Source organism: Salvelinus fontinalis, chromosome 8 (genome assembly GCF_029448725.1).
Source record: "Salvelinus fontinalis isolate EN_2023a chromosome 8, ASM2944872v1, whole genome shotgun sequence".
Classification (NCBI taxonomy): domain Eukaryota; kingdom Metazoa; phylum Chordata; class Actinopteri; order Salmoniformes; family Salmonidae; genus Salvelinus; species Salvelinus fontinalis.
In genome coordinates this window covers 47,890,276-47,914,961 of record NC_074672.1, presented here as the reverse complement: position 1 = coordinate 47,914,961, position 24,686 = coordinate 47,890,276, and the positions used below count along the sequence as shown (strand labels likewise).

The following is a 24,686-nucleotide window of genomic DNA, read 5'->3' as shown; positions in this document are numbered from 1 at the left end:
GGCGTTTATCAGTATCCAAATCTGCCATTTTCAACCCGTATACATCTGGTGAAAAGCAGCTGTTTTACTGTGTTGGAATGGTGTGGGTGTATACCGGTCATTAAAAATATTCATGAGAGTAGACTGCTGATTCGCCAGTTCATCATAAATAGCACGCATTTTTTTTAAGGTGGGTTTTTTTTCGAAAGGATTTTGTTCTCCAATTTTATGCTTTGGACAGAAATACAAGTATACGACGAGTCAACAACATTATTTGGGTATGAGTTAACAAAATATGAACTTTTTAAAAAGTGAGATTTTGAGGAGTATAATAACTGAAAAGAAACTGCATATTAAATCAGACATCTAAACAAATCTAATAAAGGTAAGCAGAGAGGACATGGAGGTATTTTCAGAGAGAAGTCAGAGAGAGACCGAGAGAAAGAGAGAGAAACAGAGAGAGAGGGGGAGATAGAGACAGAGAGAGAAAGAGAAAGAAAGACAGAGAGAGAGACAGAGAGACAGAGAGAGAAAGAGAAAGAGAGAGAGAGAAAGAGAGACAGAGAGAGAGAGAGAGACAGAGAGAAAGAGAGAGTGAGAGAGAAACAGAGAGAAAAAGAGACCGAGAGACAGACAGAGAGAGAGAGAGAGAGAGAGACAGAGAGAGAGAGAGAGAGACAGAGAGAGAAAGAGCAAGAGAGAGAGAGACAGAGAAAGAGAGAAACAGTGAGCAAGAGAGAAGCAGAGAGAGAGAGAGAGAGACAGAGAGAGAGAGAGAGACAGAGAGAGAGAGCTACAGAACCATATTGACCTGGAGGGGATGATACACTCTTAGATCAACCAGATACTACAACTATTACAGGACTGAGACAGTCTTCCTGCCGACAGAGAGACAGAACAGCACGTCACACCACGTGAGCCAAAATGTCAGGAGTCAGGAGGACGGAGGAAATAAAGCCTGAGCTCTGGGAAGAGGAGTGATTGGATGCCAGGAGTCAGGAAGCAGGAGAGACATCTGGGTAAAGGAGCTAGCACATACAATAAATATAGCGGACCAACTCTGACCCAAATGTTATGCCAAAGCCAGGAGTCACAAAAGGAAGCTTGTAGAGAATAAAAAATATTCCAAAACACGCATTCTATTCGCAACTAGGCATTAAAGCAATACTGCAACAAAGAAAAATGGGGCAACGCAATTAACTTTTTGTCCTGGATACAAAAGGGTGTTTCTCAAAAAATGCATCCTACCTCCGAGCAAATTACAGCCCGGGAGTCCAAATCAAAGTATGCAAAACGGGGGAATGGAGGGCACTCCGCGAAAGCGTACTCCGGTTGTACATATTTTGAAACATCGACGCTTCAACAGAAAGTACGCAAAGAAAGGTTAGGGTTAGGGTTAGGGACGCAATCAAAAAAGTAAATGTAAAAAAAACTACACAACATTTTCATGAAATCGATGGCGGACATTAGTTGAGCTGAAGCGAGAGAAAATAAACTCCGACTTCAGAATGAAATGTTGCCCATTCACATCTCATACGTTGACTGAATACAATATTTTATCTCGGTACGTTAATAAATACATTCTGTGTTAATTTTGTCATGGTTACCTGCCTACAATACCCCACCGTAGGTCGCAATCCCATAATAAGTCAAGAGAGCTAACTGGCTAGCTAACCACAAAGAATTGGTAGGTTTAGTTAGCTAGCCACGGAGAGATGACAGCTAACTAGCTAGCTAGCCACAAAGAATTGGTAGGTTTAGTTAGCTAGCCACGGAGAGATGCCAGCTAACTGGCTAGCTACTACTGTTTTGCCTGTTTAACCAGTTAGCTGGCAAGCTAGATTACAACGATTCACATATATACTGTATATCTAGCTGATAATTATGTGTTATAATCCAGGTTGTGCAAAACTCAAGCTGGATTGTACAATATTTGCACATTATTCTTTTGAAAATTCTTCAAGCTCTGTCAAGTTGGTTGTTGATCCTTGCTAGATGTAACAGTATAACTTTACGTCGTCCCCTCGCCCTGACACGGGCGCGAACCAGGGAACCTCTGCACACATCAACAACGGTCGCCCACGAAGCATCGTTACCCATCGCTCCACAAAGGCCGCGGCCCTCGCAGAGCAAGGGGCAACACTACTTAAGTCTCAGAGCAAGTGACGTAACTGATTGAAATGCTACTAGCGCGTACCCGCTAACTAGCTAGCCATTTCACATCCGTTACATAGACAGAAATATTCAAGTCTTGCCATAGATTTTCAAGTAGATTTAAGTCAAAACTGTAAATCAGCCTCTCAGGAACATTCACTGCCTTCTTGGTGAGCAACTCCAGTGTTGATTTGGCTTTGTGTCTTAAGTTATTGTCCTGATGAAAGAGACTTACCTGGAAAGACTCACAGCTATAGTCGCTGCCAAAAGGTAATATTCTAACATGTATTGACTCATGAGTGTTAATACTTACGTAAATGAGATATTTCTGTATTTAAAAAATATAAATAAATAAAAAATGTCTAAAAACATGTTTTCATTTAGTCATTATTGGGTAATATGTGTAGATTGGACGAGAGAAAAAATATATATTCAATCCATTTTAAATTCAGGCTGTAACACGAAAAATGGTGAAATATGTCAGGAGGCCTGAATACATTCTGAAGTTGTACCTTCATGTGGTGTAACTAGGGTTGTTGTCTCTCCTCCCTCCTCTCTCCTCCTCCTCCTCCTCCTCTCCTCGACTTCCTCTCTCTATCCTCTACCCTGGGCTAGGCACACACTGCAGCATCTCTGGAAGTTTCCCCCTGCTTTGAGGTACAGGACATATTTCCTGTTTCTCGTTTGTTTCAGAAGACGAGTAGAATACTGTAGTTAAGCGTCATCTATGGCCTAGCCTCAACTTTCACTAATAGACAAACACACACACACACACTCTCATGCACACACACACACACACTTGCATGCACAAACAAAGTGTATCCTATAATCCCTGATGTGAGAAGTCCTAGCAGGCTGGCGTGGTGCTCAGATCACCACGGCAGACCAGCAGTATGGATGGAAACAGCCACTGGTGTGTAACCTAATCTCTGTACCAGATGGCTTTTAGGTTGAGAATTTGGCGGGGTGTTTATAAACTTCTTAAAGGGAATGTCTGACTGACTCGGCACAGTTAACGGTTATTATGTCTGCACAATTAAATGCACAGCCCATTATCAGCCTAAAATTGTAGTCATGTTAAGCATAAGGTTAAACTTCAACTGATTGACGTTTATATGTCAACTGGCCATTTTTCCAAAAAAGCCTTTTTGCAGTGCCAATGAGAAAAGATGTACGTCAATTTATTGGGACAGATATTTCAGCTGTTTCAAAGTTAGTTTGTGTTTATAACTGGTAAAGACACAGACCAGACAAACAAGAGGTTTCAGATCTTCAATAATCCCAGGAGAAGTTACAATCCCGTGTGTTTTAACTGACCTCATTGTAGAGAACCACTGTGATTATTATTATTATTATTATTATTATTTGACCCTGCTGGTCATCTCTGAACGTTTGAACATCTTGGCAATGTTCTGTTATAATCTCCACCCGGCACAGCCAGAAGAGGACTGGCCACCCCTCATAGTGTAACGATTCTCTAGCTCTTCCTCCTCCTCGGACGAGGAGAGGAGAGACGGATCAGATGACCAATGTGCATGCAGCGTGGTAGTTTGACATGATTTATTTAAACAAGACAAATAACGAACTATACTTGATACTAAACAAAATAACAAAACGAATGTAGACTGACCTGAACGTAAGAACTTACATGTAACGATGAACGCACGAACAGGAAAAACAGACTACACAAAACGAACGAACGAACGAACAAACCGAAACAGTCCCGTGTGGCGCAACATACACAGACACAGGAGACAACCACCCACAACAATCAATGTGAAAACACCTACCTTAATATGGCTCTCAGAGGAAATGAAAACCACCTGCCTCTAATTGAGAACCATATCAGGTCACCCTTTAACCAACATAGAAACACATAACATAGACTACCCACCCAAACTCACGCCCTGACCGTCAAACACATACAAAATAACAGAAAACCGGTCAGGAACGTGACACATAGCCTGGTTCCTCTCTAGGTTTCTTCCTAGGTTCTGGCCTTTCTAGGGAGTTTTTCCTAGCCACCGTGCTTCTACACCTGCACTGCTTGCTGTTTGGGGTTTTAGGCTGGGTTTCTGTACAGCACTTTGAGATATCAGCTGATGTAAAAAAAAAGATTTAAAAAAAAGGGCTTTATAAAATAATTTGATTGATTGATAGAGAAGATATGGCTGGTTATTAATCCTTTATAGATTGTTATCGTCAATAATCCCAGGAGAAATTACAATCCCATGTGTTTTAACTGACCTCATTGTGGAGAGGATACGGCCTATCAATATGAATATGACTTATAATTAGTATAAAACCTAAATGTAGTTAGTTTAAACTAGAGATAACTGTGTCTCAATCCATCGCATCCGTCGATGTCGCTCTTCTACGTCTGCGGTGAAAGGTGGCAGACCATGACACAGCCCGTCTTCTCACCTTAAAAGGTCTGTAGCCACCCGAACGGTTTGGCACCTCGATTATGACACCTCTGTGGGAAAAGACGAGACTCTCTGGTGTTCTGTGATTTGCTCTTACGACCCCTCACCCCCATACGCGTCACAGGACTCATCTGAAGTTGGTACTGCTGATCTATATATACATATACAGATTCCTGATCTTTATTAAATCTCAACAAACTTATTTTAGATTTACTTTGGACTATCTGTTGTTCTATGTAGTGAATATGTTATTCAATATGTGTCTATGGGCTAATAGCAGCCAAAGGCCAAATTCAATATTTAAACAAATAATTGTTGATATATATATTTTTTGATTCCTTAGTCTTAAAATTATAATAGCTAAATAATCCTTGGTATGACCATCTTAAAACAATTCCATATGTTAGCTTAGCAACGCCACCCCCCCCCACACCAACGTCGCCCCCCCCCCACCACCACCACCCCCCCCCCGCCGCCCCCCCCACCCTGCCGACCCCCCCCCCCCCCCCCCCCACTCGGCTTAGACAGGGCTTAGACTCTAGAGTCAAGCCTTTAAAGATTGCTATCTTCAACAATCCCAAGGGGAACTTCCAATCCCATGTGTTTTAACTGACCTCATTGTAGAGAGGAGATATGGCTGGTTATTAAGACTTTATAAGTTGTTATTGTCAATAATCCCCCAACCCCCCCCCCCCCCCCAAAAGGAGAGTTTCCACTCTGATGTTTGTGGGACAGGATGTGAATCAGCTAGTTCGTCAGCATAGGATAGTAGAGGATAGGACAGCGTTTCCTAAACTCACATGGGTACATTTCTGTTTTTATGCCGTAGCACTACACAGCCGATTCAAATAACCAAAGCTTAATGAGTTTATTATTTGAATCAGCTGTGTAGGGCTGGGCTAAAAAAAAAACTAAACGTGAACCCTTGAGGGGGGGATCCCACGACCGAGTTTTGGGAGACGCTGGGATAGGATATGCATTGTCATGCAGTATCAAGTCATCTCAGGATCCTGCACTTAACCAGATGTGCTGGTTACTAAGGCAACTGAGCGCTTTGCTGAATCAGAGAGGTTATGTAGTGTAAAGTCTGCTGAATCAGAGAGGTGATGTAGTGTAAAGTCTACTGAATCAGAGAGGTTATGTAGTGTAAAGTCTGCTGAATCAGAGAGGTTATGTAGTGTAAAGTCTGCTGAATCAGAGAGGTTATGTAGTGTAAAGTCTGCTGAATCAGAGAGGTTATGTAGTGTAAAGTCTGCTGAATCAGAGAGGTTATGTAGTGTAAAGTCTACTGAATCAGAGAGGTTATGTAGTGTAAAGTCTACTGAATCAGAGAGGTTATGTAGTGTAAAGTCTACTGAATCAGAGAGGTTATGTAGTGTAAAGTCTGCTGAATCAGAGAGGTTATGTAGTGTAAAGTCTGCTGAATCAGAGAGGTTATGTAGTGTAAAGTCTGCTGAATCAGAGAGGTTATGTAGTGTAAATTCTACTGAATCAGAGAGGTTATGCAGTGTAAAGTCTACTGGATCAGAGAGGTTATGCGGTGTAAAGTCTACTGAATCAGAGAGGTTATGCAGTGTAAATTCTACTGAATCAGAGAGGTTATGCAGTGTAAAGTCTACTGAATCAGAGAGGTTATGCAGTGTAAAGTCTACTGAATCACAGAGGTTATGTAGTGTAAAGTCTACTGAATCCAAGAGGTTATGTAGTGTAAAGTCTACTGAATCCAAGAGGTTATGCAGTGTAAAGTCTACTGAATCCAAGAGGTTATGCAGTGTAAAGTCTACTGAATCAGAGAGGTTATGTAGTGTAAATTCTACTGAATCACAGAGATTATGTAGTGTAAAGTCTACTGAATCAGAGAGGTTATGTAGCGTAAAGTCTACTGAATCAGAGAGGTTATGTAGCGTAAAGTCTACTGAATCAGAGAGGTTATGTAGTGTAAAGTCTACTGAATCAGAGAGGTTATGTAGTGTAAAGTCTACTGAATCAGAGAGGTTATGTAGTGTAAAGTCTACTGAATCAGAGAGGTTATGTAGTGTAAAGTCAACTGAATCAGAGAGGTTATGCAGTGTAAAGTCAACTGAATCAGAGAGGTTATGCAGTGTAAAGTCTACTCAATCAGAGAGGTTATGTAGTGTAAAGTCTACTGAATCAGAGAGGTTATGTAGTGTAAAGTCAACTGAATCAGAGAGGTTATGCAGTGTAAAGTCTACTGAATCAGAGAGGTTATGCAGTGTAAAGTCTACTGAATCAGAGAGGTTATGTAGTGTAAAGTCTACTGAATCAGAGAGGTTATGTAGTGTAAAGTCAACTGAATCAGAGAGGTTATGCAGTGTAAAGTCTACTGAATCAGAGAGGTTATGCAGTGTAAAGTCTACTGAATCAGAGAGGTTATGTAGTGTAAAGTCTACTGAATCAGAGAGATTATGCAGTGTAAAGTCTACTGAATCAGAGAGGTTATGTAGTGTAAAGTCTACTGAATCAGAGAGGTTATGCAGTGTAAAGTCTACTGAATCAGAGAGGTTATGCAGTGTAAAGTCTACTGAATCAGAGAGGTTATGCAGTGTAAAGTCTACTGAATCAGAGAGGTTATGTAGTGTAAAGTCTACTGAATCAGAGAGGTTATGTAGTGTAAAGTCTACTGAATCAGAGAGGTTATGTAGTGTAAAGTCTACTGAATCAGAGAGGTTATGTAGTGTAAAGTCAACTGAATCAGAGTCGTTATGTAGTGCTCTGTGTGTTCTGCAGCACCTCAAACCAGGTGGTAGTTGATGAGCAGTTCGCAAACGATTGATTATTCTATAACAACACTTTTTACGAACTCTAAAATGATGATTCATTTTTTCTGAGCGACTTGTTCATTTTAGTCGTTCGTTTGACCTGCTCGCGCTGGAGTCACAACGAGTCCTACAGCAGGGTTTAACACACACTCCGCTGGTGACTACAGAGACGTGCTCCGGCCAACAACCGTCTGGCGTATATGTGCGCAAGCGAAACCCCTAGTACAGCCGGGGACAATACCAGTATTACGATACTCGTTAGTATCGTGGCAAGGATACAAAACACAAAAAAGTGGATTTAACTTATTTCAGGGAAAACGGCTCCAATTGTAGTGAGGTGCGTACTGGCGGCAGAGAAGTCAGGCGCAGGAGAGCGAAAACTGATTTACAATGGTTGTCGTTTAATATCCATAAACCACCGTCAACAGAACAATACAATAAATGGGTTAAACAAAACTACTGTGCATAAGCACTACAAGAAACAATACCGACAAGGACATGGGGGGGGGGACAAAGGGTTAAATACACGACATGCAATTGATGAGATTGGAACCAGGTGTGAAGGAAGACAAGACAAAACAAATGGAAAATGAAAAGTGGATCAGTGATGGCTAGAAGGTCGGTGACTTCGACCGCCGAACAAGGAGAGGGACCGACTTCGACCGCCGAACACCGCCCGGACAAGGAGAGGGACCGACTTCGGGCGGAAGTCATCATCAAACATCGTGTAATGTTGTCATCGATAATGTTTTTATTTCTCCAGCCTACAGCACACAATATTTGACATACAGCAGGTTTTTAAAAGGACCAAAGAGTTGAGGCTACTTCCTGTTTTCATTGTTACCATGGAACACATATCCAGATTCTGTTGCCATCACAACGAAATAGATCAGGCTGCAGGCGACATAGAGAAGAAAAAGACATGTTTACAACCGATAAGGGATCGCATGGTGCAAGAATGAATTCATTATTCATTACAGATGTGCTGTCTCCATCTCTCGTTATGCCCCTGAACAAGGCAGTGAACCCACTGTTCCCCTGAACAAGGCAGTGAACCCACTGTTCCCCTGAACAAGGCAGTTAACCCACTGTTCCCCTGAACAAGGCAGTTAACCCACTGTTCCCCTGAACAAGGCAGTTAACCCACTGTTCCCCTGAACAAGGCAGTGAACCCACTGTTCCCCTGAACAAGGCAGTTAACCCACTGTTCCCCTGAACAAGGCAGTTAACCCACTGTTCCCCTGAACAAGGCAGTTAACCCACTGTTCCCCTGAACAAGGCAGTTAACCCACTGTTCCCCTGAACAAGGCAGTTAACCCACTGTTCCCCTGAACAAGGCAGTTAACCCACTGTTCCCCTGAACAAGGCAGTTAACCCACTGTTCCCCTGAACAAGGCAGTTAACCCACTGTTCCCCTGAACAAGGCAGTTAACCCACTGTTCCCCTGAATAAGGCAGTTAACCCACTGTTCCCCTGAACAAGGCAGTTAACCCACTGTTCCCCGGGAGGCTGTCATTGTAAATAATAATTTGTTCTTTAAACTAACTTGCCTAGTTAAATTTAAAAAAAGGTGCTCTTTATTAGAGTGTCTGCTAAATAAACTTAAATGGAGAATGCATGGAAGTATTTACACCTGTACTGGACAAATCTGTTCCAACATGTTTACTGAGGGAATTGTAAGTATTTTGGGTATTTGTACCTGAAGTTTGTTCTAACAGACAAGTGTGGGCATCTGATTTTCATTGGTTACCCTTAGAACATGTTGTTCTGTAGTGATGACAGGTGTCAGGTTTGTAGTGATGACAGGTGACAGGTTTGTAGTGATGACAGGTGGTTTGTAGTGATGACAGGTGACAGGTGGTTTGTAGTGATGACAGGTGACAGGTGGTTTGTAGTGATGACAGGTGTCAGGTGGTTTGTAGTGATGACAGGTGACAGGTGGTTTGTAGTGATGACAGGTGACAGGTGGTTTGTAGTGATGACAGGTGACAGGTGGTTTGTAGTGATGACAGGTGACAGGTTTGTAGTGATGACAGGTGGTTTGTAGTGATGACAGGTGACAGGTGGTTTGTAGTGATGACAGGTGGTTTGTAGTGATGTCAGGGGTCAGGTGGTTTGTAGTGATGACAGGTGTCAGGTGGTTTGTAGTGATGACAGGTGACAGGTGGTTTGTAGTGATGTCAGGGGTCAGGTGGTTTGTAGTGATGACAGGTGTCAGGTGGTTTGTAGTGATGACAGGTGTCAGGTGGTTTGTAGTGATGACAGGTGACAGGTGGTTTGTAGTGATGTCAGGGGTCAGGTGGTTTGTAGTGATGACAGGTGTCAGGTGGTTTGTAGTGATGACAGGTGACAGGTGTCAGGTTTGTAGTGATGACAGGTGGTTTGTAGTGATGACAGGTGACATGTGGTTTGTAGTGGTGACAGGTGGTTTGTAGTGATGACAGGTGTCAGGTGGTTTGTAGTGATGACAGGTGACAGGTGGTTTGTAGTGATGACAGGGGTCAGGTGGTTTGTAGTGATGACAGGTGACAGGTGGTTTGTAGTGATGACAGGTGGTTTGTAGTGGTGACAGGTGGTTTGTAGTGATGACAGGTGTCAGAAGGTTTGTAGTGATGACAGGTGGTTTGTAGTGATGACAGGTGACAGGTGGTTTGTAGTGATGACAGGTGTCAGGTTTGTAGTGATGACAGGTGACATGTTTGTAGTGATGACAGGTGACATGTTTGTAGTGATGACAGGTGTCAGGTGGTTTGTAGTGATGACAGGGGTCAGGTGGTTTGTAGTGATGACAGGTGACAGGTTTGTAGTGATGACAGGTGACATGTTTGTAGTGATGACAGGTGACAGGTGGTTTGTAGTGATGACAGGTGGTTTGTAGTGGTGACAGGTGGTTTGTAGTGATGACAGGTGGTTTGTAGTGATGACAGGTGACATGTTTGTAGTGATGACAGGTGTCAGGTGGTTTGTAGTGATGACAGGGGACAGGTGGTTTGTAGTGATGACAGGTGACAGGTTTGTAGTGATGACAGGTGACATGTTTGTAGTGATGACAGGTGTCAGGTGGTTTGTAGTGATGACAGGTGGTTTGTAGTGATGACAGGTGACAGGTGGTTTGTAGTGATGACAGGTGTCAGGTGGTTTGTAGTGATGACAGGTGACAGGTGGTTTGTAGTGGTGATAGGTGGTTTGTAGTGATGACAGGTGACAGGTGGTTTGTAGTGATGACAGGTGACAGGTTTGTAGTGATGACAGGTGACAGGTGGTTTGTAGTGATGACAGGTGACAGGTGGTTTGTAGTGATGACAGGTGGTTTGTAGTGATGACAGGTGGTTTGTAGTGATGACAGGTGTCAGGTGGTTTGTAGTGGTGACAGGTGGTTTGTAGTGATGTCAGGTGGTTTGTAGTGATGACAGGTGTCAGGTGGTTTGTAGTGGTGACAGGTGACAGGTTTGTAGTGATGACAGGTGTCAGGTGGTTTGTAGTGATGACAGGTGACAGGTTTGTAGTGGTGACAGGTGTCAGGTGGTTTGTAGTGGTGACAGGTGACAGGTTTGTAGTGATGACAGGTGTCAGGTGGTTTGTAGTGATGACAGGTGACAGGTTTGTAGTGATGACAGGTGTCAGGTTTGTAGTGATGACAGGTGACAGGTTTGTAGTGATGACAGGTGTCAGGTTTGTAGTGATGACAGGTGACAGGTGGTTTGTAGTGATGACAGGTGACAGGTTTGTAGTGATGACAGGGGTCAGGTGGTTTGTAGTGATGATAGGGGTCAGGTGGTTTGTAGTGATGACAGGGGTCAGGTGGTTTGTAGTGATGATAGGTGGTTTGTAGTGATGACAGGTGGTTTGTAGTGATGACAGGTGACAGGTTTGTAGTGATGACAGGGGTCAGGTGGTTTGTAGTGATGACAGGTGTCAGGTTTGTAGTGATGACAGGTGGTTTGTAGTGATGATAGGTGGTTTGTAGTGATGACAGGTGGTTTGTAGTGGTGATAGGTGGTTTGTAGTGATGACAGGTGGTTTGTAGTGATGACAGGTGGTTTGTAGTGGTGACAGGTGACAGGTTTGTAGTGATGACAGGTGACAGGTGGTTTGTAGTGATGACAGGTGACAGGTTTGTAGTGATGACAGGTGTCAGGTGGTTTGTAGTGATGACAGGTGGTTTGTAGTGATGACAGGTGGTTTGTAGTGGTGACAGGTGACAGGTTTGTAGTGATGACAGGGGTCAGGTGGTTTGTAGTGATGATAGGGGTCAGGTGGTTTGTAGTGATGACAGGGGTCAGGTGGTTTGTAGTGATGACAGGTGGTTTGTAGTGATGACAGGTGGTTTGTAGTGGTGACAGGTGACAGGTTTGTTGTGATGACAGGGGACAGGTGGTTTGTAGTGATGACAGGTGACAGGTTTGTAGTGATGACAGGTGTCAGGTTTGTAGTGATGACAGGTGGTTTGTAGTGATGACAGGTGGTTTGTAGTGATGATAGGTGGTTTGTAGTGATGACAGGTGGTTTGTAGTGATGACAGGTGACTGGTTTGTAGTGATGACAGGTGACAGGTTTGTAGTGATGACAGGTGTCAGGTTTGTACTGATGACAGGTGTCAGGTTTGTAGTGATGACAGGTGACAGGTTTGTAGTGATGACAGGTGACAGGTGGTTTGTAGTGGTGACAGGTGACAGGTGGTTTGTAGTGGTGACAGGTGTCAGGTGGTTTGTAGTGATGACAGGTGGTTTGTAGTGATGACAGGTGGTTTGTAGTGGTGACAGGTGACAGGTTTGTAGTGATGACAGGTGACAGGTGGTTTGTAGTGATGACAGGTGACAGGTTTGTAGTGATGACAGGTGTCAGGTTTGTAGTGATGACAGGTGGTTTGTAGTGATGACAGGTGGATTGTAGTGATGATAGGTGGTTTGTAGTGATGACAGGTGGTTTGTAGTGATGATAGGTGGTTTGTAGTGATGACAGGTGACAGGTGGTTTGTGGTGATGATAGGTGGTTTGTAGTGATGACAGGTGGTTTGTAGTGATGACAGGTGACAGGTTTGTAGTGATGACAGGTGACAGGTTTGTAGTGATGACAGGTGTCAGGTTTGTAGTGATGACAGGTGACAGGTTTGTAGTGATGACAGGTGACAGGTGGTTTGTAGTGATGACAGGTGGTTTGTAGTGATGACAGGTGACAGGTTTGTAGTGATGACAGGTGACAGGTTTGTAGTGATGACAGGTGTCAGGTTTGTACTGATGACAGGTGTCAGGTTTGTAGTGATGACAGGTGTCAGGTTTGTAGTGATGACAGGTGTCAGGTTTGTAGTGATGACAGGTGACAGGTTTGTAGTGATGACAGGTGACAGGTTTGTAGTGATGACAGGTGACAGGTGGTTTGTAGTGATGACAGGTGTTAGGTTTGTAGTGATGACAGGTGACAGGTTTGTAGTGATGACAGGTGACAGGTGATTTGTAGTGATGACAGGTGACAGGTGGTTTGTAGTGATGACAGGTGGTTTGTAGTGATGACAGGTGGTTTGTAGTGATGACAGGTGGTTTGTAGTGGTGACAGGTGACAGGTTTGTAGTGATGACAGGTGACAGGTGGTTTGTAGTGATGACAGGTGACAGGTTTGTAGTGATGACAGGTGTCAGGTTTGTAGTGATGACAGGTGGTTTGTAGTGATGACAGGTGGTTTGTAGTGATGACAGGTGACAGGTGGTTTGTGGTGATGATAGGTGGTTTGTAGTGATGACAGGTGACAGGTGGTTTGTAGTGATGATAGGTGGTTTGTAGTGATGACAGGTGACAGGTGGTTTGTGGTGATGATAGGTGGTTTGTAGTGATGACAGGTGACAGGTGGTTTGTAGTGATGATAGGTGGTTTGTAGTGATGACAGGTGACAGGTGGTTTGTAGTGATGATAGGTGGTTTGTAGTGATGACAGGTGACAGGTGGTTTGTAGTGATGACAGGTGGTTTGTAGTGATGACAGGTGACAGGTTTGTAGTGATGACAGGTGACAGGTTTGTAGTGATGACAGGTGTCAGGTTTGTACTGTTTACAGGTGTCAGGTTTGTAGTGATGACAGGTGTCAGGTTTGTAGTGATGACAGGTGTCAGGTTTGTAGTGATGACAGGTGACAGGTTTGTAGTGATGACAGGTGACAGGTTTGTAGTGATGACAGGTGACAGGTGGTTTGTAGTGATGACAGGTGTTAGGTTTGTAGTGATGACAGGTGACAGGTGGTTTGTAGTGATGACAGGTGACAGGTGATTTGTAGTGATGACAGGTGACAGGTGGTTTGTAGTGATGACAGGTGGTTTGTAGTGATGACAGGTGGTTTGTAGTGATGACAGGTGACAGGTGGTTTGTAGTGATGACAGGTGTCAGGTGGTTTGTAGTGGTGACAGGTGACAGGTGGTTTGTAGTGATGACAGGTGGTTTGTAGTGATGACAGGTGGTTTGTAGTGATGACAGGTGACAGGTGGTTTGTAGTGATGACAGGTGTCAGGTGGTTTGTAGTGGTGACAGGTGACAGGTGGTTTGTAGTGATGACAGGTGTCAGGTTTGTAGTGATGACAGGTGACAGGTGGTTTGTAGTGATGACAGGTGGTTTGTAGTGGTGACAGGTGGTTTGTAGTGATGACAGGTGGTTTGTAGTGGTGACAGGTGGTTTGTAGTGATGACAGGTGGTTTGTAGTGATGACAGGTGACATGTGGTTTGTAGTGATGACAGGTGGTTTGTAGTGATGACAGGTGGTTTGTAGTGATGACAGGTGACAGGTGGTTTGTAGTGATGACAGGTGGTTTGTAGTGATGACAGGTGTCAGGTGGTTTGTAGTGGTGACAGGTGTCAGGTGGTTTGTAGTGATGACAGGTGACAGGTGGTTTGTAGTGATGACAGGTGTCAGGTTTGTAGTGATGACAGGTGACAGGTGGTTTGTAGTGATGACAGGTGACAGGTGGTTTGTAGTGATGACAGGTGGTTTGTAGTGATGACAGGTGACAGGTGGTTTGTAGTGATGACAGGTGACAGGTGGTTTGTAGTGATGACAGGTGGTTTGTAGTGGTGACAGGTGGTTTGTAGTGATGACAGGTGACAGGTGGTTTGTAGTGATGACAGGTGTCAGGTGGTTTGTAGTGATGACAGGTGACAGGTGGTTTGTAGTGATGACAGGTGTCAGGTGGTTTGTAGTGATGACAGGGGTCAGGTGGTTTGTAGTGATGACAGGTGACAGGTGGTTTGTAGTGATGACAGGTGACAGGTTTGTAGTGATGACAGGTGACAGGTTTGTAGTGATGACAGGTGACAGGTTTGTAGTGATGACAGGTGACAGGTTTGTAGTGATGACAGGTGACAGGTTTGTAGTGATGACAGGTGGTTTGTAGTGATGACAGGTGACAGGTGGTTTGTAGTGATGACAGGTGACAGGTGGTTTGTAGTGATGACAGGTGACAGGTTTGTAGTGATGACAGGTGACAGGTTTGTAGTGATGACAGGTGACAGGTTTGTAGTGATGACAGGTGACAGGTTTGTAGTGATGACAGGTGGTTTGTAGTGATGACAGGTGACAGGTGGTTTGTAGTGATGACAGGTGACAGGTGGTTTGTAGTGATGACAGGTGACAGGTTTGTAGTGATGACAGGTGACAGGTTTGTAGTGATGACAGGTGACAGGTTTGTAGTGATGACAGGTGGTTTGTAGTGATGACAGGTGACAGGTGGTTTGTAGTGATGACAGGTGACAGGTGGTTTGTAGTGATGACAGGTGACAGGTTTGTAGTGATGACAGGTGACAGGTTTGTAGTGATGTCAGGTGGTTTGTAGTGATGACAGGTGTCAGGTGGTTTGTAGTGATGACAGGTGACATGTGGTTTGTAGTGATGACAGGTGACAGGTGGTTTGTAGTGGTGACAGGTGACAGGTTTGTATTGATGACAGGTGACAGGTGGTTTGTAGTGATGACAGGTGACATGTGGTTTGTAGTGATGACAGGTGACAGGTGGTTTGTAGTGGTGACAGGTGGTTTGTAGTGATGACAGGTGACAGGTGTCAGGTTTGTAGTGATGACAGGTGGTTTGTAGTGATGTCAGGTGACAGGTGGTTTGTAGTGATGACAGGTGACAGGTTTGTAGTGATGACAGGTGTCAGGTTTGTAGTGATGACAGGTGTCAGGTGGTTTGTAGTGGTGACAGGTGTCAGGTGGTTTGTAGTGATGACAGGTGGTTTGTAGTGATGACAGGTGACAGGTGGTTTGTAGTGGTGACAGGTGGTTTGTAGTGATGACAGGTGACAGGTGGTTTGTAGTGATGACAGGTGACAGGTGGTTTGTAGTGATGACAGGTGACAGGTTTGTAGTGATGACAGGTTTGTTTCAATAAGATCATGTATTCGGCTCAATGATAATGTCAGTAGGATACTGTATTAAACTCAATGATAATGTCGGTAGGAGTGTGTATTAAACTCAATGATAATGTCGGTAGGATACTGTATTAAACTCAATGATAATGTCGGTAGGAGTGTGTATTAAACTCAATGATAATGTCAGTAGGATACTGTATTAAACTCAATGATAATGTCGGTAGGAGTGTGTATTAAACTCAATGATATTGTCGGTAGGGTAATGTATTAAATTCAATGATGACGTCGGTAGTAGTGTGTATTCAGCTCGGCGATAATGCCAGTAGGATAATGCACTGGACCTAACAATAATGCCTGTGGGATAACGTATTTAATTCAATGATCATGGCAGTAGGATAATGCACTGGGCCTGATGATAATGCCGGTGGGATAACGTATTCAATTCAATGCTCATGGCAGTAGGATAATGCACTGTGCCTAATGATAATGCCTGTGGGATAATGTATTTAATACAATGACCATGGCAGTAGGATAATGCACTGGGCCTGATGATAATGCCTGTGGGATAATGTATTTAATACAATGACCATGGCAGTAGGATAATGCACTGGGTCTAATGATAATGCCTGTGGGATAACATATTTAATTCAATGATCATGGCAGTAAGATAATGCACTGGGCCTAATGATAATGCCTGTGGGATAACGTATTTAATACAATGATCATGGCAGTAGGATAATGAATTCAAAGCAGCTCTAAATATGATTATTTCACAGCTCTCAGAGCCATGACCCTTCGAAGCACGAATCCTTAATTGGTGAAACTGCCACGACTGTTTGGGATATTACCACAACAAGTTACTTCAAACTACCAACACCCCCCCCCCCCCCCCCCCCCCCTCCCCTCAGGACAGCAGAATAGGCACATCAGCAACCTCTCCTCCATTGTCATCAACAAAACACACACAAAATAACAGTGGCGCTGTTTGTCCTAATGAGGAGTCCATCTTTAAACTGCTGGGACTGTGATTATACACACTGCAATCAGTGGTATCAGAAATCATGTCTCTACACTCTACATGTTGATCCTAGTCACATAAGCTATGGCAACAATGAGACAGATGGAGAGAATTGTGTGTGTGTGTGTGTGTGTGTGTGTGTGTGTGTGTGTGTGTGTGTGTGTGTGTGTGTGTGTGTGTGTGTGTGTGTGTGTGTGTGTGTGTGTGTGTGTGTGTGTGTGTGTGTGTGTGTGTGTGTGTGTGTGTGTTTGGTTGGGGGTTCACATTATCTAGGCCAGAACAGATGTTTAACACCAATAGCTATGGTTTTACACACACACCACACACACACACACACACACACACACACACACACACACACACACACACACACACACACACACACACACACACACACACACACACACAGTTTTCCCCATCTTAAGTGATCAGGATAAAACTGTTTTTAGAACCCCGAGAATTAAACGATTAGTGATTTAAGTAGAGGGTCCTACTTCAACATCTAAGGAGGATTAAACGTTAATAGTTAAAATAATAATATAATGATAATGATTTCATGAGAAACGCGGGAGATAAAGGCATCGTCCCAATGGGCATTCCTACTCCTTGTGTAGTGCACTACATTGACCAGGGCCCATAGAGAACTATATAGGGAACAGCTGCCATTTTGGGGACAGTGATAATCCTCTATAATGGTCATGTTATCCATTTCCCCCTTTTTCCTGTAAAGTACTTCCTGTAAAGTACTCTGCCTGTTTAGAATAACAGCGGGGGGGGGGGGGGGGGGGGGGGGGGGGGGGGGGGGTCAGGGATGAGTGTTTTTGATGGACAGATTTTTTACATTAGACACCTCTGTCTTGCATGTTATCTATTCTATTAGGACATCTGTTTTCTCTGTTTGTACTGTTTTGGGTCGATACGCGTTGTGTGCCGTGCCTAGCTGTGTAACCAAGACATTTGATCCACCTTCTACCGTTGTAAATAACGTGTGGCGCATCGTCAATAGACTATCATACAGGACCACGTTGTTTTGGTCTATGGATGCATGTCAATGTGTCTTTCATCCTCGCTCCCATATCCAAAGACAGTAAGGGACAGAGACAAACTGTGGCTATTCCACCTCATAGCGGTCCATCCTCCAGCTATAGTTTATATTCCACCTCATAGCGGTCCATCCTCCAGCTACAGTTTATATTCCACCTCATAGCGGTCCATCCTCCATCTACAGTTTATATTCCACCTCATAGTGATCCATCTATAGTTTATATTCCACCTCATAACGGTCCATCTATAGTTTATATTCCACCTCATAGCGGTCCATCTATAGTTCATATTCCACCTCATAACGGTCCATCTATAGTTTATATTCCACCTCATAGCGGTCCATCCACCATCTACAGTTTATATTCCACCTCATAGCGGTCCATCCACCATCTACAGTTTATATTACACCTCATAGTGATCCATCTATAGTTTATATTCCACCTCATAGCGGTCCATCCTCCATCTACAGTTTATATTCCACCTCATAGTGATCCATCCTCCATCTACAGTTTATATTCCACCTCATAGCGGTCCATGCTCCATCTACAGTTTATATTCCACCTCATAGTGATCCATCCTCCATCTACAGTTTATATTCCACCTCATAGCGGTCCATCCTCCATCTACAGTTTATATTCCACCTCATAGTGATCCATCCTCCATCTACAGTTTATATTCCACCTCATAGCGGTCCATCCTCCATCTACAGTTTATATTCCACCTCATAGTGATCCATCCTCCATCTACAGTTTATATTCCACCTCATAGCGGTCCATCCTCCATCTACAGTTTATATTCCACCTCATAGTGATCCATCCTCCATCTACAGTTTATATTCCACCTCATAGCCGTCCATCCTCCATCTACAGTTTATATTCCACCTCATAGTGATCCATCTATAGTTTATATTCCACCTCATAACGGTCCATCTATAGTTTATATTCCACCTCATAGCGGTCCATCCTCCAGCTACAGTTTATATTCCACCTCATAGCGGTCCATCCTCCATCTACAGTTTATATTCCACCTCATAGCGGTCCATCCTCCATCTACAGTTTATATTCCACCTCATAGCAATCCATCCACAGTTTATATTCCACCTGATAGCGGTCCATCCTCCATCTATAGTTTATATTCCACCTCATAGCGGTCCATCCACCATCTACAGTTTATATTCCACCTCATAGTGGTCCATCCTCCATCTACAGTTTATATTCCACCTCATAGCGGTCCATCCTCCATCTACAGTTTATATTCCACCTCATAGCGGTCCATCCTCCATCTACAGTTTATATTCCACCTCATAGCAATCCATCTACAGTTTATATTCCACCTCATAGTGGTCCATCCTCCATCTACAGTTTATATTCCACCTCATAGCGGTCCATCCACCATCTACAGTTTATATTCCACCTCATAGTGATCCATCTACAGTTTATATTCCACCTCATAGCGGTCCATCCTTCATCTACAGTTTATATTCCACCTCATAGCGGTCCATCCTCCATCTACAGTTTATATTACACCTCATAGTGATCCATCTACAGTTTATATTCCACCCCATAGTGATCCATCCTCCATCTACAGTTTATATTCCACCTCATAGCGGTCCATCCTCCATCTATAGTTTATATTCCACCTCATAGCGGTCCATCCTCCATCTATAGTTTATATTCCACCTCATAGTGGTCCATCCTCCATCTACAGTTTATATTCCACCTCATAGCGGTCCATCCACCATCTATAGTTTATATTCCACCTGATAGCAGTCCATCCTCCATCTATAGTTTATATTCCACCTCATAGCGGTCCATCCTCCATCTACAGTTTATATTCCACCTCATAGTGATCCATCTACAGTTTATATTCCACCTCATAGCGGTCCATCCTCCATCTAAAGTTTATATTCCACCTCATAGTGGTCCATCCACCATCTATAGTTTATATTCCACCTGATAGTGATCCATCCTCCATCTACAGTTTATATTCCACCTCATAGTGATCCATCCTCCATCTATAGTTTATATTCCACCTCATAGTGATCCATCCTCCATCTATAGTTTATATTCCACCTCATAGCGGTCCATCCACCATCTACAGTTTATATTCCACTCATAGCGGTCCATCCACCATCTACAGTTTATATTCCACCTCATAGCGGTCCATCCACCATCTACAGTTTATATTCCACCTCATAGCGGTCCATCCACCATCTACAGTTTATATTCCACCTCATAGCGGTCCATCCACCATCTACAGTTTATATTCCACCTCATAGCGGTCCATCCACCATCTACAGTTTATATTCCACCTCATAGCGGTCCATCCACCATCTACAGTTTATATTCCACCTCATAGCGGTCCATCCTCCATCTATAGTTTATATTCCACCTCATAGCGGTCCATCTATAGTTTATATTCCACCTCATAGCGGTCCATCCTCCATCTATAGTTTATATTCCACCTCATAGTGATCCATCCTCCATCTACAGTTTATATTCCACCTCATAGCGGTCCATCTATAGTTCATATTCCACCTCATAGCGGTCCATCCACCATCTACAGTTTATATTCCACCTCATAGTGGTCCATCCTCCATCTACAGTTTATATTACACCTCATAGTGATCCATCTATAGTTTATATTCCACCTCATAGCGGTCCATCCTCCAGCTACAGTTTATATTCCACCTCATAGCGGTCCATCCTCCATCTACAGTTTATATTCCACCTCATAGTGATCCATCTATAGTTTATATTCCACCTCATAACGGTCCATCTATAGTTTATATTCCACCTCATAGTGGTCCATCCACCATCTACAGTTTATATTCCACCTCATAGCGGTCCATCCACCATCTACAGTTTATATTCCATCTCATAGCGGTCCATCCTCCATCTACAGTTTATATTCCACCTCATAGTGATCCATCTATAGTTTATATTCCACCTCATAACGGTCCATCTATAGTTTATATTCCACCTCATAGCGGTCCATCCTCCATCTACAGTTTATATTCCACCTCATAGCGGTCCATCCACCATCTACAGTTTATATTACACCTCATAGTGATCCATCTATAGTTTATATTCCACCTCATAACGGTCCATCTATAGTTTATATTCCACCTCATAGCGGTCCATCCTCCATCTATAGTTTATATTCCACCTCATAGCAATCCATCTACAGTTTATATTCCACCTGATAGCGGTCCATCCTCCATCTATAGTTTATATTCCACCTCATAGCGGTCCATCCACCATCTACAGTTTATATTCCACCTCATAGCGGTCCATCCTTCATCTACAGTTTATATTCCACCTCATAGCGGTCCATCCTCCATCTACAGTTTATATTCCACCTCATAGTGATCCATCTACAGTTTATATTCCACCTCATAGCGGTCCATCCTCCATCTACAGTTTATATTCCACCTCATAGTGATCCATCCTCCATCTACAGTTTATATTCCACCTCATAGTGATCCATCTATAGTTTATATTCCACCTCATAACGGTCCATCTATAGTTTATATTCCACCTCATAGTGATCCATCCTCCATCTAGTTTATATTCCACCTCATAGCGGTCCATCCTCCATCTACAGTTTATATTCCACCTCATAGCGGTCCATCCTCCATCTACAGTTTATAATCCACCTCATAGCGGTCCATCCTCCATCTACAGTTTATATTCCACCTCATAGCGGTCCATCCTCCATCTACAGTTTATATTCCACCTCATAGTGATCCATCTACAGTTTATATTCCACCTCATAGCGGTCCATCCTCCATCTATAGTTGATATTCCACCTCATAGTGATCCATCCTCCATCTACAGTTTATATTCCACCTCATAGCGGTCCATCCTCCATCTACAGTTTAACAAATAAATAAAACCAAGGATATTGAAAAAAACAAACATCAGATTAACATTTTTTGATGAAGCCAGAAACGCTGAAAACAAATTCATTTTTAATGGTAAAATTTTATTGATTTGTTTTGATTAGCATTATTTTTTTGTAGTTTACATCACATACACTGAAAGGGGGGCGGCTAAGTTAATCTGATCCTGTTCATCTAAATGCAGAATAACTCATCTCAGTGACTGACAGTACCGATATTATTTCATGTTGACTAACCAATCGCAGTGAAATTAGATTAAACGTAGTCATAATCAGTTTCATATATTTAATTCAGGTGAATTTTGGGGCTCGGCTTGATAGCGGCATTGACGTTGTTGGTTGGTAACGAGCAAAAACTTGATATTACACATCGTTCACTTTGGTAGCTAGCTATTTTCAGGTCAACTAAAGCTAAATGAAAGTATAAACCCCACCATGGTGATATCTGTGAAGAAGTTATGAATGAGGTCCCAGGTTGAGGGTCCTCGGTTGAACAGTCCTATCACATTGAAACCCACCCCACCATGACGTATAGCAACACCCGCCAAGTAAAATGGTGTAAAAAGAGTGTGTCCCAACCTGGAAGAACCACCCAGCCAGCCACTACTATCATCCAATGAGCACAATATTTGTTGTTGTTGAACATACGTCGAAAAGATGTCTTACCAACGTCTTGTGTTCACTGGGTAGCCTATACACTACACATGTCTAAAGATGTCTTTCCAACGTCTTGTGTTCACTGGGTAGCCTATACACTACACATGTCTAAAGATGTCTTTCCAACGTCTTTTGTTCACTGGGTAGCCTATACGCTACACACGTCTAAAGATGTCTTTCCAACGTCTTTTGTTCACTGAGTAGCCTATACTCTACACGTGTTGCTACTTCAGATCCCTCGGTTACGGGAACCTTTGTCACCGACCTTGAGGGAAATCAATGTACTTCAACACGAGTGCATGTATTTCACCTAACCAAGTGATCTTATTATTTCCAACACTCAAGCATATTAACAGGGAAACGAAGTGTTCTTGCATAGTCTGTCTGTCAAAGAAATTCATAGAATAACGAGGCATGAATGGCCTTTTATTAGAATGACAACAGCCTCTGTTCAACACTCGTGCTTATCATAATAGACTATCGCAATAGGGATGATAGTAGTGTGTGTGTGTGCCAATTTAGTAACTGGAGTACCCGCCTACTGGACGCACACATTGGTTGATTCAACGTTGTTTCCACGTTATTTCAATTAAATCACGTTGAACCAACGTGAAATAAAAGTTGAAATGACGTCTGTTCCCAGTGGGAGAAAACATCACTGGAAAATTCTCTATCTTTATAAGAAAGTGCTTGACATAACCTATAACATATAGGCTAACCTACTATCTGTGTAAGCAAATAGGTTACTACTCACGTATCCCGCGCAGCGGTGGTTGTGGACTTGGCATGCCGCTGCTGATGTGGTAGGAGAAGCGGATTGTTTTGAACTGGCTGGAGAAGGAAACCGTACTGGTAGTCCTATTGGCTGCGGTCTCCGGGGCCATCCGTGGACTGAAGCTCGTCACTAAAGCGCTCTTCGGCCGGTTCAACTGCATACCTGCCTGGTCACAGTTTACACAGGCATAGCATAGCCTACACAGGATACGATGCGGGTTATCTCACAAAAAATGTATATCAGATTAGATTCCAGGGTTATTGGGTTAAATCCTCAAAAATCAGGATCTTCTGAGTGCAAGGGGTGTCATTTAGGGCGAGCAGCCTGTCACCAGTCCGGTGATTCGAGTCGTTGTCCCGTGCCAGACTCCCAGTAGAAAGGGTCTCCAATCTTTCATCCACCGAACTGCAGTCCTCCTGGGTGAGCTGTACAGTACGAGTGGAAACACGATCAAAATCTTTACCAACAACGGAAAAAAGCCATCAAATAGATATTGATATTATTTGTCTTAATAACTCTAACCGATGTCAACATATTATTGATTATTTCACTGCAAAATACAATGAAAATGAATTTAGGTTGCAATCCACAAGGAGACCGATTATGGCAATTGTTGCAATAAAAATACAATAAGGCCTCATTGAAGTTGGTCACATTGTTGCGTCCAATAATGGCTCACTGCATCTCTCTCAAAATCCGACATTCTTGGGAAAAGGGGTCGGCTACAATGTATCTTCTTTAATGACTTTATGTATTCAAATAGGTTCCCAGAAAACTAACGGCAAGCTACAGCTGACATTTCGATAAAAGTCCATGCCCATTCTGGAATAAACAAAACGTTTTCCTCCGTCCGACCCCGCTCTTGAAAAAGAAACGTTAAAAAAAGACAATGCACAAAACCAAAAGGGATTGAAACATTATTACACGTGATAAAAGTCACTGCTCTTCTCAGCTCACATCGTTCCTTCTGTATCTGTCTGCCACATTTTTTCCTCCGTCCCGATTTCCACTGGAAACGCGAATCCAAAATATGCAACCTCAGCTTCTTCTTCAACTACATTCAAACCCCGTCATCAAAATTATTTATACTCGTCATTCCAACATTTTAAAACATGTTAATTGAATCCTTGAATGTATTTTGGGTGCATCAATGTGTCATCAATTTCGCCTTTATGGTCCCCCGCGGGTTAGTTTTTCTCCATTCTTTGAAACTTCCCGACAACGCCATCAAACTGCAATTCCTTGAATTTGTAAACTTAACCCCCTCCTTCTCTTCTCTCCTTCTGTCTTTCCTCTCTCTTTCCCTGCTCCTGTGTGCGTTACTCTGTCGACATATGAAACCAGTCTCAACCCCCCCCCCTAATCCGCCATCTCTCTAAAGCACATTGTTGAGATGATTCCTTGTTTTTTTTAATTCTCCAAAAGTAAACATTTGTTACTGGCTTCCATTGTATGATTACTAGGCCTGTTTTGAATACATGTATCCTAATAAACAATAAATATAGTATCAACAGAACCTAAAGGAGAATACGAAGACGGAGAGAGGAGAGGAGGGGGGACTGCCTAATCCAGTCTGACCCAGTTAGCAGTCACTTGGCCCAGTGGAC

General features: G+C 43.2%; 1 protein-coding gene across 3 annotated transcripts in view; it reads right to left on the bottom strand.

Moving 5' to 3' along the window:
- LOC129861355 (FYVE, RhoGEF and PH domain-containing protein 1-like) overlaps positions 1-24,457 on the bottom strand; it is a 179,267-nt gene extending 154,810 nt beyond the window's left edge. For 2 of the 3 annotated variants that reach the window (XR_008760566.1, XM_055932726.1), the window contains exon 1: positions 23,059-24,456. Coding sequence is in view for 2 of the 3 variants with exons in the window: in XM_055932726.1 (XP_055788701.1) it covers positions 23,059-23,239 (181 nt within the window). In the remaining variant the exon portion in view is untranslated. Of the gene's footprint in view, positions 1-23,058 lie in introns of all 3 variants that reach the window. The other variant, XM_055932728.1, reaches the window with a different exon arrangement.
- Between the last annotated feature and the right edge of the window lie 229 nt (positions 24,458-24,686).